Source organism: Apium graveolens, unplaced genomic scaffold (genome assembly GCF_009905375.1).
Source record: "Apium graveolens cultivar Ventura unplaced genomic scaffold, ASM990537v1 ctg1393, whole genome shotgun sequence".
Classification (NCBI taxonomy): domain Eukaryota; kingdom Viridiplantae; phylum Streptophyta; class Magnoliopsida; order Apiales; family Apiaceae; genus Apium; species Apium graveolens.
The window spans coordinates 23,592-38,973 of NW_027417216.1; the positions used below are offsets into that span (position 1 = coordinate 23,592).

The following is a 15,382-nucleotide window of genomic DNA, read 5'->3' on the forward strand; positions in this document are numbered from 1 at the left end:
ATAATACAGTTGTTGATATACTAAGCTTTCATTAGGTAAAAACTTAGCTTCATAAAAGAATTTAGTAAAACTTATGGTATATTCTGGTAATTTACTAATCCTACAACATTTCATATTATTTAGATACATTGTTATTTCTAATTTTCTTTCTACTGTTATATTTTCTTGAGCTACAAACCATATTTCTCCTAGAAATTCTCTTTTTAATAATATATCAAATGCGTTTAACGTATCTTTCCAGCTTCTAGCATACGTTCTTACTTGTCCTTTTAATTCATAAATAATATTTTCTAACCAAAATGCTGCTTTTCCTATAATTGTTTTTGATATTAGCTCAAAAACATAATCCAGATCTTCTATATTTTTTGAATTCATTAAGGCTATATACATCCCTAAATTCCAATCTTTTATTCTTCTACTTATTTCTTGATCGTCGTAGACATTATCTAAATCTAGAAAATATCCATTTATATTTATTCCTTGGTGTATTGATCCTATGAAATCTTGTACTTCATTTTGTTGTCCTATAGGTATATTTCCTGGCATTTTAATATTATTTTTAGTTATTATATGATCTTCTATTTCTTCTTCTGGGTATGCATCGTTATCCATTATATTATCTGATTCGGTTTCATAATTTGTTTGTTTATGTGAAGTTTCTCTTTCTTCTGTATCACTTTCATCGCTTTTCTCTTCATTTGTTATTATTGCATTTACGGTTTTTCCGAGGGCTTCTAATATTTCTTTATTTTCTTTTATTACTATTTCCTTTTCCTCATTATCTGATTCCTCTAAGTAATTTAATCCTTCTTCTCCTAGATTACTATCTGATTTACTTGTATTACTGCTCTCATCTTGTTCTTTGTTCGTTTCTGAATTACTATCGTCAGACTTAATAATTTCCTTTTCTTTTAATTCTATTTTTAATTGATTAATCTCATTTTTTAAATTATCTATTTCTTTTAATACATTTATTACTTCTAACTTTGTTTCTTTTAATTCTTTCTTTTGGGTTTTATATCTTTTTTTATAAAATTTATATTTATTTAACCATTCTATATTAGTTTTAGTTTTTAATTTAGCATTTTCTTTTCTTAATTCTTTTAGTTCATCTTCTCTTATTTCTTGTTTTATAGGTTCATATTTTTGTCTTTCTTTTTCCAGTAACTATTTTCCATGTTTTTTAAGAAATGTTATAGCACTATGTTTGTTATAGACATTTTCCTAGAATTTTCCTGATTTATGAAGCTCTCCTAAACCATTTATTGTTCTTTTAACCCCTATAGTTATTTTCGGTTTTGATTTGCTTATATCCATTAATATAGGTTCTTTAGTTCTTCCTATTACTGGTACTAGTTCTGGTTCTTCTCTTTCGTCTTTAATTATTTTCTTTTCTTTATTTTGTTCTAAACTATTTTGTATAATAGTTAACTTATCTAATATTTGTTTAAAGATTGGGATTTCTGATATATTCCATAACGCTGTTATTTCTTCCTTAATTATCTTTCTACTAATTTCTTGATTTTCTTCCATCTTTTTTAATATAGCGTTTAAACTTTCCTTTATAAATATTTCGTTCCAAATATCTTTTATTTGGTTTTCAGTATTATTCATATTTATATACTCGTTTTCTCCATTCTCCTTTAATTATCCATATTTTTCGTTTCTTACCTTTTATTTTCTCTAATTCTTTTACTTCTTCCTCTAGTTTTTCTTTTTCTTTTAAGTATTGTAATTCTTTTTCTTGAGACATAATTAATGTTTCTCTTATTATCCTATTAATAGTTTCTATTTCATCTTTCTTCTCATTTATTTCCTTTTCAGGGTTCATATTCTCTCTATAAATCTTAATTTATTCTGATCATTTATTTCTATTCCTTCATTGGTTATATTATATTTTATTTCATTTAAGAAATCCATTCCTAATAATAGTTGATAACTAACGTCATTTTCTATTACTCCTAGGCTTATATTATATTCTAAGTCTAAAATTTTTAATCTTAATTTTATACCTTTTGTTATTATTGTTTCTCTCGAACTATTTGGTTCAGTTATTATTTGAGGTTCTATTTCCTCACATTTATTTGAGTCAACTTCAGTTATATGTATTTGACTTTTTGTTGCTCCGGTATTTATTTCTGTGATAACTCCGATGCCTAAACTACGTTATTTTTAAACTGTTGGCTATACAGTTGTCTACCAGCTCTGTAAAAACTTTCTTGCCCTATGTACTGTATGTTAACATAATGTAAAATATATTATACATATGTCATACATTAAATAACTTTATGCAGCAATTTTTAGCATTATAACACTTTAATATGCAATTTTTTTGGTTGTTATATATGCCATTTTAACTTCAATTTTCAATGTTTTCAGTCTAGTACCAAGCACACAGATAGTTTCTTCGAGCATATAGACAATTGTACGGGTATGTATGATCACAGTTAAAATTTTATGCAGAGCCTGCTGCATAATAAACAATCAACAGCTCAATGTCTTTCTTTTTAGCTTCCAGTTGTAGAAACTTGAAGTTCATATCAACAAATTGCACAATTTAAACTAGAGATTTTTCTTCCCATCTACTCGTTAGCCGCCAATTTTGTTTTTATAAGGTTGATGATGCGCACACAGCAATATGTGAATGAAGATTCTAGTGTATTTGCGCAAACTGGAAAAATAGAAGACAGAGATAGGTAGGAAAAGATGCACAGGTCTTGATGTCTCAAATGTAACTGCTATTTTACATGCTTGAGACCGAAAGTTTGATGCAAATAAACGAATTTTTGTTTCTTGACATCTCAAGTCCTCAATAGATGGTTTTAGTTTAGAAAATCTCAACATATTGTTTATAAATCATAAAGAAATTTATTAATGATAATAATATTTTATGTACTATATCTAATCTTTTTAATCTTTGAACATAACAATATTTTTTCATGATCTCAATCATCAGAGTTCAGAGAGAGCGTTGATCAATAGTGACACTCAATGAGTTCATGCCTGTAATTCAAGAAGATGAGTAAAGAAAATAAAAAAATGCGTAAAAGGAGAAAACTATATACCAAAATATCATCAGCTAACCACATGAATCTGGATAGGGCATTTTATGATTGTTTATCATGTATTATTTTGCAACTTGGAGATATAATTGTTCTACAAAAAATATTGTTAACATCATAGCTAAAATTAAAAGGTTTCTGAGATCTATGAGAGAATTCTTAATTTCCTTTGTATAACGAAAGGAAAGAGCTAGGAAATATCAGCTAGCGATCAAGATGTGAGGAACCTGCAACATCACCAACCGCTTCTGCATTTGGCCCGCATCCCATCGATAGCTTTTGAAACAAATCTTGTAAATTTTTTAAGGTTATAGGGCGTGCCTGCATAATATGTGTAGAAAATTAGATATTAGATAAGAACATTTAAGATACATTAGTGTGTGTACTTGTGACTCTGTCCTCGCGACAAAAACTCATGTAAAAAATTATGTAATATTCAAAACGAGGAGTCGTGTATCTAGAAGTATTGATGTCGGTTTTGTTGTGCAACTAGAGATGCCCATAGAAGTTGCTGAGGCATACACAATTGCAAATACTGTGTGCCTCCAGTATTTATGCGTAATATAGATACCTTTTTTTTTATAAACTTGGATTTTGGTAGGGAAATTTGCTGTTTTGTGCCAGAATAGAGTCCACATTTTTACATGTATATAAGAGATCATCTGGATGGACTTACACGAAGGGCTTCAATATATGGGGCAGTCGTCAGTATTGGCGGAATGAAGCTTCTCAAGAGGAGACAACCCCTGCTGCATTCGAATCACATCAAATTATGTTTGTTAAGTACAACAACCAGACCGCCCCAAGGGACATAAAACCACTCTCAAGCTATCCGGTGCTTGGTCAGAGACATTTTTTACACAAGTTCTTAATCAATAATACAATAACTATAGGAACGATATAAGAATAGAAACACACAACAGCTTGGAAGATATGCTTACAAAGGTTGCTGGCTAACCTTGGATCATCGGACAGTATGACATAACATTGAATAATATTCTTCAAAACTGTAGTAGACGGTTCATCCTGCATCTTTTCAATTACGTCATTAAAAACCTTCATCATTATTCTTGACATTATCCAAGATGCAGTCTGTATAGCCATATACAAGTGTTCAGAGTGAGTTTAAAGAGCCAATTAACTATGGGTGTCGATCTATTTATATTTTGATGGTGTACCGGAATTGTTTCAGAATTATTTGCTCAGGTTCTTACTAGGACGATCAAGTCTATGCCATGCAATATAAACCTTATGATTTATATATGGCTGGGTAAGAATGTTCATCAACACCAAAATATTAGATGTTCATCAAGTCGACTTGATATGTATTAATACGAAACATGGAGTATTAACTAAAAATCCCTTTTTCAATAAACACCTAGCAGAAACACTAGAAAGGGAGATTAATTTGAAATTTTTAGTAACCAGATTACATACTCTGTACTGTCTTACATTACATGTAAGGTGATATATTGCAGTAAAAAATGCTTGGAAGCGAAAGAATGTTGAGTTCAAATTTTAATGGACACTTACTGATTGTGAAAGTTCGTTTCCATATTCTATGGATTTTAGACACAAAGGGAAGAGTCCTGATTCAAGCAAACAGTGAACAGCAACCTTTGTCGAAGGGTCGCCTACCTGCATAGTAGAGAAGATTCGGATGATATTTGGAGTAGAACCTTATAGGCATATCAGATCATATTAAAGCAAATTGATATGCAATCTGGTAAGAAATAATGGACATTTTCTTCAACTATTGTTCTGATTAAGCTAATTCATCTCAACATTGCATTCAATTCAGAGCTGAAACTTGAAAGGGCGGGTAGCAACTAGCAATGAGAAAATACTTCCATGCAAGGTTACTGGTGCTTAGCTGTTTTAATAATTCAAATGGCTAAAAGTATAAAAAATTGAAGGTATCATGTATTGATTTAGAGTGGAATTGTACCTCCTTCAGAAGACCACCAATGACCCCCAAGCTCATTAGCCTTAGGTACTGGAATGGCTTGCTCGTTTCTTCAGTCTCCAAGAAAGGGTACAAGTAACAATGTATCTGAACTGCAAGGACAGAAGTAAGTTAATACAAGTCTGTCTACGATTAACCTTATCTAGCTCCTTAATTATCCTATTAAAATCAGTTAATAACAATATTTGAATAAGTTATGCAAAATCCTCATCCCAGAATATATGTAACAAACTTGTAACTTCAACTGAATCCTTGATTTCACCTCAGTGTCCTGTTTCTTTGGTGTTCACATAAACAAATGATACCAGCTTGAAATAAAAAGTGAATGCATTTATATATCAAAACACGTCAAGTTCGACAATATCTTGTGTGGTCTTTAAGTAGCAATATCAGACATCAAGAAATCAGCAAAAGTTATAGAATAAAATTAGCTTATAACTGTGGATACATCCAACTATGTTGAAGAAGACTAATATAAATACTGAATACATTAACAGAAACAAGTCACATAGCTTTCAGAAAGTGCAGAAAAATACCATTAAGGAACTGCATCTTCGTTTGAGGGTGAGTGGCAAAGCACTGCATTCAATAGAAACTACACTTTGATATTAGAGTTGCATACATAATTTTTAAGTACATAGAGTACCAGCTATGGCTCCTGCATAAGTAAAAATAAATTTGATGTATATAGATAATAAATTTGATAAGTAAAAATAAATTTGATAAGAAAAAGGTTTGAAAATTAGGAAATCGAACATATAAAGCAAATACATTACAAAGTTAATACCACTAGAAAAGGAAATTAAAGGAGCGGAAATGACCTCAAACAAAACAAGTACATCACAAACTTTACTTGAATCTTTCATATTAAGTTTCTCAGGTGTTAATGACTTGTATATAGATAATACTTCCTGCAATAAAGAAGATAATTCCATTAATCACCAACTGTAAAACACAACATTCTCATTTGAATAGATAGAATAGCCAATATAAACCACAAAGCTGAGCTTGTCAAACAAAGTAGTAAATCATTTAAATGATTCCAATGACCATCATGTGCGGATTTCATAAATTGTATCAAGTTCTGATTCAGATGTGATGCAACTTGATCTTAAGGGTAGGACTTCTCTAAGACGTGTGACATAAAAGTTGCAGAACTTCCTTACAATGCCTATTTTCCAGATTTTTGGGTTTCAAAATTTCAAATTTCCAAAGTATTTGAGATCTCCGCAAATCTTCTCATTAGTTCAATGAAAGATTTCTTCGGCAACTGACAAACAAGGATACGGGTGCAGAAGTGCTGGGGTGCGTGGACAAAAATCTAATAAATAAAAATAATAATATGGAAATTCGGGTGCGGGGGACACGACATATAGAAATATAGATTTTCTCTAGATTTCATGTTACATATATTCAATCTTCTTAAAAAAACCACAAACTATAAGCAAATTTAATCAAATGCATAATTTATTGATCTAAAACACAAAATACAGGTAAAATATTTTAATTTATGCAAAAATGAACACTAGCATAATACGTTTGTATTTACTAACAAAAACTGATACTTAATTTTAGGAAAGTAGACGCTTAACAGAAATTTTGATTACAAATTGTGGGGAAAGAATCAAAATTAGGATTCAGGATCAATCCCCTCTCCGATGAGGGGATGTGCATGTCATAGTATCCGACACAAGGATCAAGGGATTCACAAACAAGTATAATCATTTCAAAAGACAAGAAAGAATAAGGATTATTAATCACGAAATATTGATTAAATACTATATAACTGGGGGACTCCGGACTTGAGAAGATCAAATATAACAATGTAACCTAGATACTGCCATTTTGGTTTAGTAGTCCACTTCAGTATTAAGATCTGAGGAAGAAACTCAAATCAAAATAGGGAACTTTTATTATTAATGTTAACCAAAATTAGAAGTTAATAAAAAGAATTCACCACATGATATAAACTTAAGCAAGCTATTAAAACAAATACATTTAGTTTGATCAATGCAAAGCATTTGGTAGACCCAAGTCATTGTGCATACCGATAGGAGTAAGAAAACGGTACTGATTGACCGCCAAATGTGGAGGGCCAAATCTTGAATTCTTCCATGTTTCTGTATTGATAAATCACATGTTAGAAATGAAATATACTATATCACCCAATAGACATTAGAACATAGAGTGTAAATAATTTGACTCTGCAGGCTGGACTGCACTTTAAACTTCTAACAAGCAAACTTAAATGATACTATACAGGCATTTAGGTGAGTCAAGATCATCATTTCTCTGCACATACTTATTGTTCTAAATAAAATGTAAAACTGCAAAATATCGAAAGAATCCACGTAAAAGTGATATTTAGTGTATACAATGATATATATTTGCACATTCCGACTGAAGACATACTTTCATAAATCAGACTGATTACAAATAAATATCGATCTATGTTTGTGTATGAACCACATAAAGAATGAAATCAAACGAATGAGTATATCTGGTTTACATAATCCCTGGTCGATTAAACCAGACTTTATGAAAATGAAATGACCAGCATAGACATCATAAAATCATGACAAGGCCACAATTTAACTTGTATTTCAACATATGAATGCATAATTTAAACTCTTTAAAAACTCAGATCTATTGTCAATTACTTCTAATCAAGACACACAAATATAAAAGATAACTCTAATCATAATTAATCATCAATCATTTCTAACCAGCCACGTTAAATAAGCTTAAACACAAAAAATGCATCCAATCATGTATTAAAAACATCATTTATGAATTTACAATTACAGATCAATTTATTTCCACCTAACAACATACACAAACAAACAAAAATGTACATAAAACAAACAAAAATCTTCATAAATGAAGAAAAATGATGGACCTTAATCTGAGTAAGAGATGAAATGGCCTTTTCGCGATGCTCAGGTTCTCGAAGCAACACAACCAAGTCCTCTACACTAGCAGAAGGCCAATCAATAGCTTTGCTAGCACCATCACAGGGACCATTGTTGTTAGCAGGTGCACCATCATTCGACATAACAGTGTTGTCACCTTGTATCGGATCAGGATAAAGAGAGTCAGGGAGATTCAACATTGTTTCAGACAAAAACCCTAGATATGAACTGAACAAGATGGCTGCTGCTGTTATGTTGTGTAGGAAAAGAACACTGAACTAAAGATGCGGCAAAATATTGGAGGCTGTAGGAATGAATATTTTTTAGGTATTTATAAGATTTTTCATTTTGCTAGAGTCACTGCTGTGTACCTAGGATTGGGTGCTGGACGTATCCTTTTTGCAGTTATTTGGAAACTGACCAATTGTTTTATTACACGTGGTCACAGGAAAAACAATTTCTAGGGGACGTTAGCGGTTCATGGTATTGGACGTAAACCCACACTTTACATACCTCATTCTTACCTTTTACCTGTAAATTTGTGATTAAATATTTGTAAGATTTTTCATGTTTTGCATCAAATAATTTGGGGTAGTTTGGGAAAAAAAATTTGTTATGCTATATAAATAAGGTTGCACAAAAATTTTAAAATCTATGAGCAATCTTATACATGTATAAATTTATACCAATTGTTGTTTGTACCATCACGTAATTAATAAACAATAATTGGAAAATATGATTTTTTAAATAACTTATATAAGTTAAATCGTACATGATGATAATAATGTAATTTCAACAGACATATATTTCAAGATACATAATGATATTTGATCGTACTCGTGACTTAAATAAACTCCAGTATTTTGCAGTTAATTTAACGTTAAAATCAAATTTTTTCCAACCAACTTGTAACAATCAATTAATAACTTTAGAAACGGCTATAAAGTTTATACATGGTATAAATATTTAAAAAATGAAGTTTTTTTTAAAATTTGAAACCTAAATGATATGTTGTTTTAAAAATTTGCAGATTTTAATGAGAATTTCTAATTCAAGATCTCCAAGTAATACTAATATATGGAAATAATTTAAAAATTGTAGTAATTATTATTTATTCAAACAAAGTAATTAATAAATTATAATTTTCTTAATCACCTATGGAAGTAAAATCGTTAATGATAATATTTACGTTAATTTTTCAAAATACATAAAAGTGCGATTTCAATGACATTTTGATTGTATTTCATGACATAAATGGAATCTATTATTTTGCTTTAAATTTATGAAAAAGATAAATTTATTCCAGTTAATTTCAGCTATCAATAGTTACAATAATTTTGGAAACAATGTAAAAAAATTAGGTTTAACGGATATAAATTTTGAACTATACTAACATGTTTAATAAATTCGCAGATTCGAACCAGAGTTTCCAATCAAAATTTGATGAATCCAACACATTATGTGAGGATTCTATTCAAATATTTCAAAAATCAATTAGTGTAGTACTTTGTATAGGATTAATGGTGGATTGATGGGTCTAATCGAGAATTTTAGAATATTACTTTTTATCATTAATTTACAATTTTTTTAACCTTTATACTCAAACCCGATGTAAATAATTGGGTAGGACGGGGGTACTCGTCAATGTTATTTTTTAATTTTTTTTTGCTTTTGAAATGCACTTTTTTTAATTTGTTTGCTAATATAGATCTAGTGATAGATGGTAAAACCCAGACTAAAAAACCCATGTGGTCACAAGACCTAAAATTAACGAGAACTCAACAGCCCAGTCTCACGAAAATTTTAACCGCTACCAATTCGCTTTAAAATCATGGATTATAATATTTTAAAGCAAGCTGTTAAAATCAAATATATTGATATAAATGAATCGACATATTTAATTTGGATTTCAATTTTAAAAATCTTTGACTTGTGTGTTATTCAATAATAAGTTCTTTTTATTTTAGTAATTGACAGTTCGTAATCCACTTTTATTTTTATTTTTGCGATTTCAGTCTACATTATTTTCTCTGTCAACTTGCACCCCATAAAATTAGTTTCTCTTCTATTTGCACCCCGTTAATGACTTTCCATTCAAGATAACCGTTAAATTTAACGGAAGTAGGGACATTTCAGTAAATTACTAACGAAAATAGAAGAAAATAAAGTAAATTTAGAAGTCTCTTGGTGTTGGAATTTGTAGTGGCTTGAAGAGCTGTCTGAGTTTGTTGAATGATGTGAAAGAGAGTTGATTTGAAATGGTGCTCATCACAGTCTTTGCTAAACATCGAAGATGGAGTGTTTGTACTTGAGCTATGGCCTGCTTCTCCCCCTGTGTGCATGAAATCTTCTTCATCATCATCTTCATCCCCAAACTCCTCCGAACCACCAGCTGAGCTGGATAGTCAAATTCATCACCAGCTGTGAAGGGCATGGTAGTGATTGCATCCTTGGCCCTTTGCATAGAAGCAGTTGTGTGCACGAAGTTGAGAATTCTCTCAGAAGCCACATTGTCCTGTTCAGCTAGAACTTGATAAGCTGGAACATGGTGAGTAAATGCCTTAGCTTTAAAAGAAACAGAGTCTAAGACAACTTGATAATCTTGCTGAAATAACTATTTCTTTTCAGCCTCATTGACATCCCTTAATTGTGTTCTAGAACAATGTTGATAATTTTATTATTTGTCCATATTTGTTCTTGAAGTTTCAGTAACTATTTTTTCTTCAGGAATTCAATTTTACCTGGTTTATTAACAGGTATTTAAAGTGCTTGCATAACGGGGAAAGATCTGTCATCGATATTCCACTTCAGTGCCTTTTTTACTTTTTGAAAACCCGTTATAAACATTAATGAACGAGAGACTTAAAGTTGTAGTTCATGTGCAATTTTTGATATTATTCCACCAATTATCGTATCATAATCTTTAATTTTTTTGGATTGCTATCTCTTGTGTAAGGTGTGCTCTCATAGATCTACAACATTAATGAACGATGAGCTTTTTTGAGTTTCAAGTGGAGGTGAACATATCTCTCATGCCATCCATCTCAAGGATTAATGATTTTCTCCCTTTATTTCTTCCTATTACTTTTATATTTGTCGTATTTTTCTCCTTTCATCTTCTCTTTTCATAGAATTTAGATTTTAGCCTTTACAATATGTTCTCCTGAAGGCATGTACATAATTTTAACTAAGATGAGCTTTTCTAAGTCTTTTGCACGCTAGGAACAAGGTAATTGATTTATATCTTGGATCAGAGTTACAAAATATGTAAAGTACAAAGTGATTATTAAAGTAGGGTCTATTTATCAAGCTTCAGGTTGGATAGCGATCGCATTCTTAGCTAATCCTCCCATAGGTAAAAAAGTTTTAGGCATCATCATCTTATCGGTCATGAACATTCACTACGTTATAAGTGCAGATAGGCAACGATTTTTATCCAGCGTTGCACAAAAAGCGTTGCATTATCTAGAAAATTTTCAGTTTATTGCAACACAGTGGTGAAAGCGTTTCATTACATTGAAGCTACCATTGCTAATAACTGTTAGTGTTGCGCAACATGCAACAGTAGAGGTCATAGCGTTGCATTAGATATTTTTTTTATTTAATAAATGCTGATGTGAAAAATAAATCTGAGGTGGCGTGCTGGGGACCCACGGGTGCTAACGTGGCATGTTGACGTGTCACGCCACGTCAGCATTTTGGGCCCCACATATGGGGCCCATTGGTGACGTGGAATGCTGACGTGGCATGCCACGTCAGCATGCTGACATGGTATTAGTGGGACCCACATGGGGGCCCAAAATGCTGACGTGGTATGTTGACGTGGCACACAGTGGGGCCCACTTGCTGACGTGGCACTTCAGGCGTTGCATTTGCTTTCTGGTGTTGCAGTAGGTTATTTAGTGTTGCGTTAGTTATTGTACTATTTTTAAAATTTATTTGTTATATTCATGTTATAATTTTTTTAAAATAATTTTTAATTGATCCAACCGTACAAATTTTGTTTCCTACTAGTTTTAGATATGTGTAATTTTTTTTAAAAAAAATAAATTTTATATCACTTGCTTTTTTAATAGTCAAACCCCGGTGCACACGGGTTCACATTACGTAGTCTTGTTCCCGGTGGTGATTCTATTTTTTTAAAAGTTTTGTTCAACGATCCAACCTGTACGGATGATGATACCTACTAATTTTAGAGATGTCTAAATGTTTTTTAAAAAAATTAAATTTTATATTGTATGTTTTTATAATAGTCAAATTACGGTCAACACGGGTTTCTATAACCAAGACTTGTCCCGAGTGGTGATTCTATTTTCTTGAAATTCTTGTTCAATGATCCAACTGTACAGATGATGTTACCTTCTAATTTTAGAGATGTTTAATTTTTTTTTTTAAATTTAGATTTTATATCACGTGATTTTTTAATAGTCAAATTACGGTCAACACGGGTTGCTGTTACCTAGTATTGTCCCGAGTGATTATTCTATTTTTTTTAAAATTCTTGTTCAACGATCCAACCGTATGGATGATGATACCTACTTATTTTAAAAATGTGTAATTTTTTTTTTAAAATTTAGATTTTATAGCGTGTGTTTTTATAATAGTCAAATTACGGTCAACACGAGTTCCTATAACCAATTCTTGTCCCGAGTGGTGATTCTATTTTTTTAAAATTCTTGTTCAATGATCCAACCGTACGGATGATATTACCTCCCAATTTTTAAATTGTGTAAATTTTTTAAAAAAAATTAGATTTTATATCATGTGTTTTTATAATAGTCAAATTACGGTCAACACGGGTTCCATGTAGATTCTTGTCCCGAATGATTTCTATTTTTCTTTTAAATTCTTGTTCGACAATTCAATTATACAAATAATTGTTCCGATTAATTTTATCATTGTCGTGTTATTTTGACATATATTTTACATTAGTTATACAATTTTCTTATAATATTTAAAATTGTAAATATTTAATAAAAAACTAAAAAAATAATTAAATGATGTTGAGACACAGATCTGCACACTTTCCCAGGCCAAAAAATTGGGCGGCTATTTCCCCTTAACAAAAATTCACTCTTTCTCTCTAAATCTGAGCTGATACTCGAAAATTAAAATAATATTAAAATAATTTACAGAAAAGCAACAAGATATTTATCAAAATAATTAAGAAATTATGATTGTAAAGACTTAATTAAGTCAAGGCCCAGCCCGTTAACAGACAAGCCCTAAAAATTTATCATTTTTATATAAAACCCTAACAAACATAAATCATTAGCAGTGGCCGCCTCGTCTTTCAACCCCTCTCTTCACTCAGATCTTCACACCCCTTCTCACCTCCACCATCCTCTCCTCCGCTCACCTTCTTATTATATTCTCCAACACATCTCGATCCGAGATGTGTAGAAACAATCGAGAAATCAACAACCTAATCCGTACAACACGTTTCTCGAACCGCCTTCGTATGCTGAAGCAATATTTCGATCGTTCGATGGAGAAGATAGCAACAGAGGAAGTGAAGTCAACGGTCATGATTTGTTCACAACTTCGACTTCACATTCCGGAGCGAAGTATGTGCGAATCACGGTTTCAGATCCTCAGAAGGAGCAAGACGTGTCGAATGGGAAGTTGCCGTTGGTGAGGACCACGGATGTGGCGTCGAGAATGTTGGATGGGGCGGTGAAGTTGCCTTGGCAGTTGTTTGGGAGGGAGAGTTTGCAAGGGAGTGCATTGGATGTGAATGAGGTTGCGTTCCCTGCGAAAGGAGGGAGGGATTTGTTGAGGATTTTTAAGGAGTTGAAGCAGTCGGTTACGAATGATTGGGGTGCGGTTAAGCCACCGGTTGTGGAGGAAGATAAGGAATTTTTTGAGAGGAAGGGTAAGTTGCAGGATTTCGAGAATCAGATTGGTAATGCTTCTCAGCAGGTCTATTGAACTCTTTTGATGTAAATTATAAATTTCTCGATTCAAATATGTATTGATATTTGTCTGATAATGCTGATCTAGCGAGACCATTTTGAGTTGCGACATCTCAGACTTGATTGAGCTTAAATGTATGTTAATCAATTTCCTAGCTCCATACAATAAAGGAAATATCGATATTTGCCTCGGTGTTATATGTAAATTTATAATATTTATTACTGTCATGTAGTTGATTTAGGTACTAATAATATGTATAATGAAATGGGAAGTATGCTATTGTTGTAATATTTTATAATGTTGATTTAGGTACTCATGTAGTTGATTTAGCAGCTGCTCCTCAAGTGTGAAGCACTCCACCGGTATCCACCAAGAAAACGATGTAATGAAGGACGAGGAGATGGAGAGAATTAGGGTTTTGTGAATCTTTTTGGTTAAGGCAAAAATAGGGTTTATAATAGTATATTTATAGGCAAAATTTTCAGCTGAATTTTTTTCCATAAAATATTATTATTATTAACCCTTTAGTATTCTCACTAATAATTAAAACACCTTTTAATTATTAATCATTTTTCTAAATTCTTTAGAAATAATTCTCTCACTTGATTTAATTTCCAAAAATTAAATTCTTAATTAATAATATTAAGAATCTTTTCTTAATTAATTTATAATCAATTAAATCTCATTTAATCAATTATTAAATTTGCCAATTAATTATTTATTTCATAAATAAATAATTATCAGCCATTATTAATTAATTCCTCCACCATTAAATCATTCTCTTTTATGGTGTGACCCTATAGGTTCAATATTAAGCGGGTAGTAGAAATAAATAATAATAAAACTATTTTATCATTATTAATATAAATTCTCTAATTCATTAAATATGATTAATAAATTAATCATATTTATTCTACATCGTGAGGGATACTTCTCAGCATATCACGACTATCTGGATAATACGAATTCACTGCTTAGAATACCAAGAACCTATTTAGTGAGTAGTTACCGTACAATTAATTCCTTCTACCCTGCAATATCACGATTAAATACAAGGCATGGAACTTGTGTCAAGCCTATCTTATTTAATCACTTGCTTTCCCATTCACTATGCTTAGTTCTATTTAATGTAAATTAGAAACTCCTTTCTAATTTCATTCACTCTGGCCAGAAATTCCTGAACTAACATAAGTGGATCAGCATTGAACATTCTCTTCCTACACTGGAAGGGGTAGATCCTTTATTGATCATACACTATCTTCGTGTACAAATTCCTATACCCAGTAGAGCCCTTATAATTGTCCCTCAAGACTAAGAACTAAACTAAAGCATAGTTCAGTGTACACAAGATGACTATGATGATCTCAAGTCTAAGGATACTTATACAACTATCACTATGTGAACAACTGCTGACACGTGAGTGAACTCCATCAGTTGTTCAGCTGTGTGAGTCATGTTCAGTGAAATTATTCTATAATAAGCACCTACATAGTAGCTATAGTGTCACCAACAAATGTCTATGAGAA

The 15,382-nt window shown here is 31.4% G+C and overlaps 1 protein-coding gene across 1 annotated transcript; it reads right to left on the reverse strand.

Annotated features, from left to right (window-relative positions):
* Positions 1-3,266: 3,266 nt before the first annotated feature.
* Positions 3,267-8,140, reverse strand: LOC141699823 (uncharacterized). The gene is made up of 8 exons (XM_074503643.1): positions 7,928-8,140; positions 7,077-7,148; positions 5,882-5,939; positions 5,011-5,120; positions 4,596-4,700; positions 4,021-4,154; positions 3,739-3,811; positions 3,267-3,383 (listed from the first exon to the last, which is right to left on the reverse strand). The coding sequence occupies exons 1-8, from the start codon at positions 8,138-8,140 to the stop codon at positions 3,267-3,269; spliced, it is 882 nt and encodes a 293-aa protein (XP_074359744.1).
* Positions 8,141-15,382: the final 7,242 nt, after the last annotated feature.

Bases quoted from the DNA above. Each gene is read 5' to 3' on its own strand.
- LOC141699823 (XM_074503643.1), bottom strand. From the start codon at position 8,140: ATGTTGAATCTCCCTGACTCTCTTTATCCTGATCCGATACAAGGTGAC. The intron at 7,149-7,927 runs GTCCATCATTTT...TTATCAATACAG, and splicing joins CATCTCTTACTCAGATTAAG to AAACATGGAAGAATTCAAGA. The intron at 4,155-4,595 runs GTAAGTGTCCAT...ATGGCTATACAG, and splicing joins GAAACGAACTTTCACAATCA to ACTGCATCTTGGATAATGTC.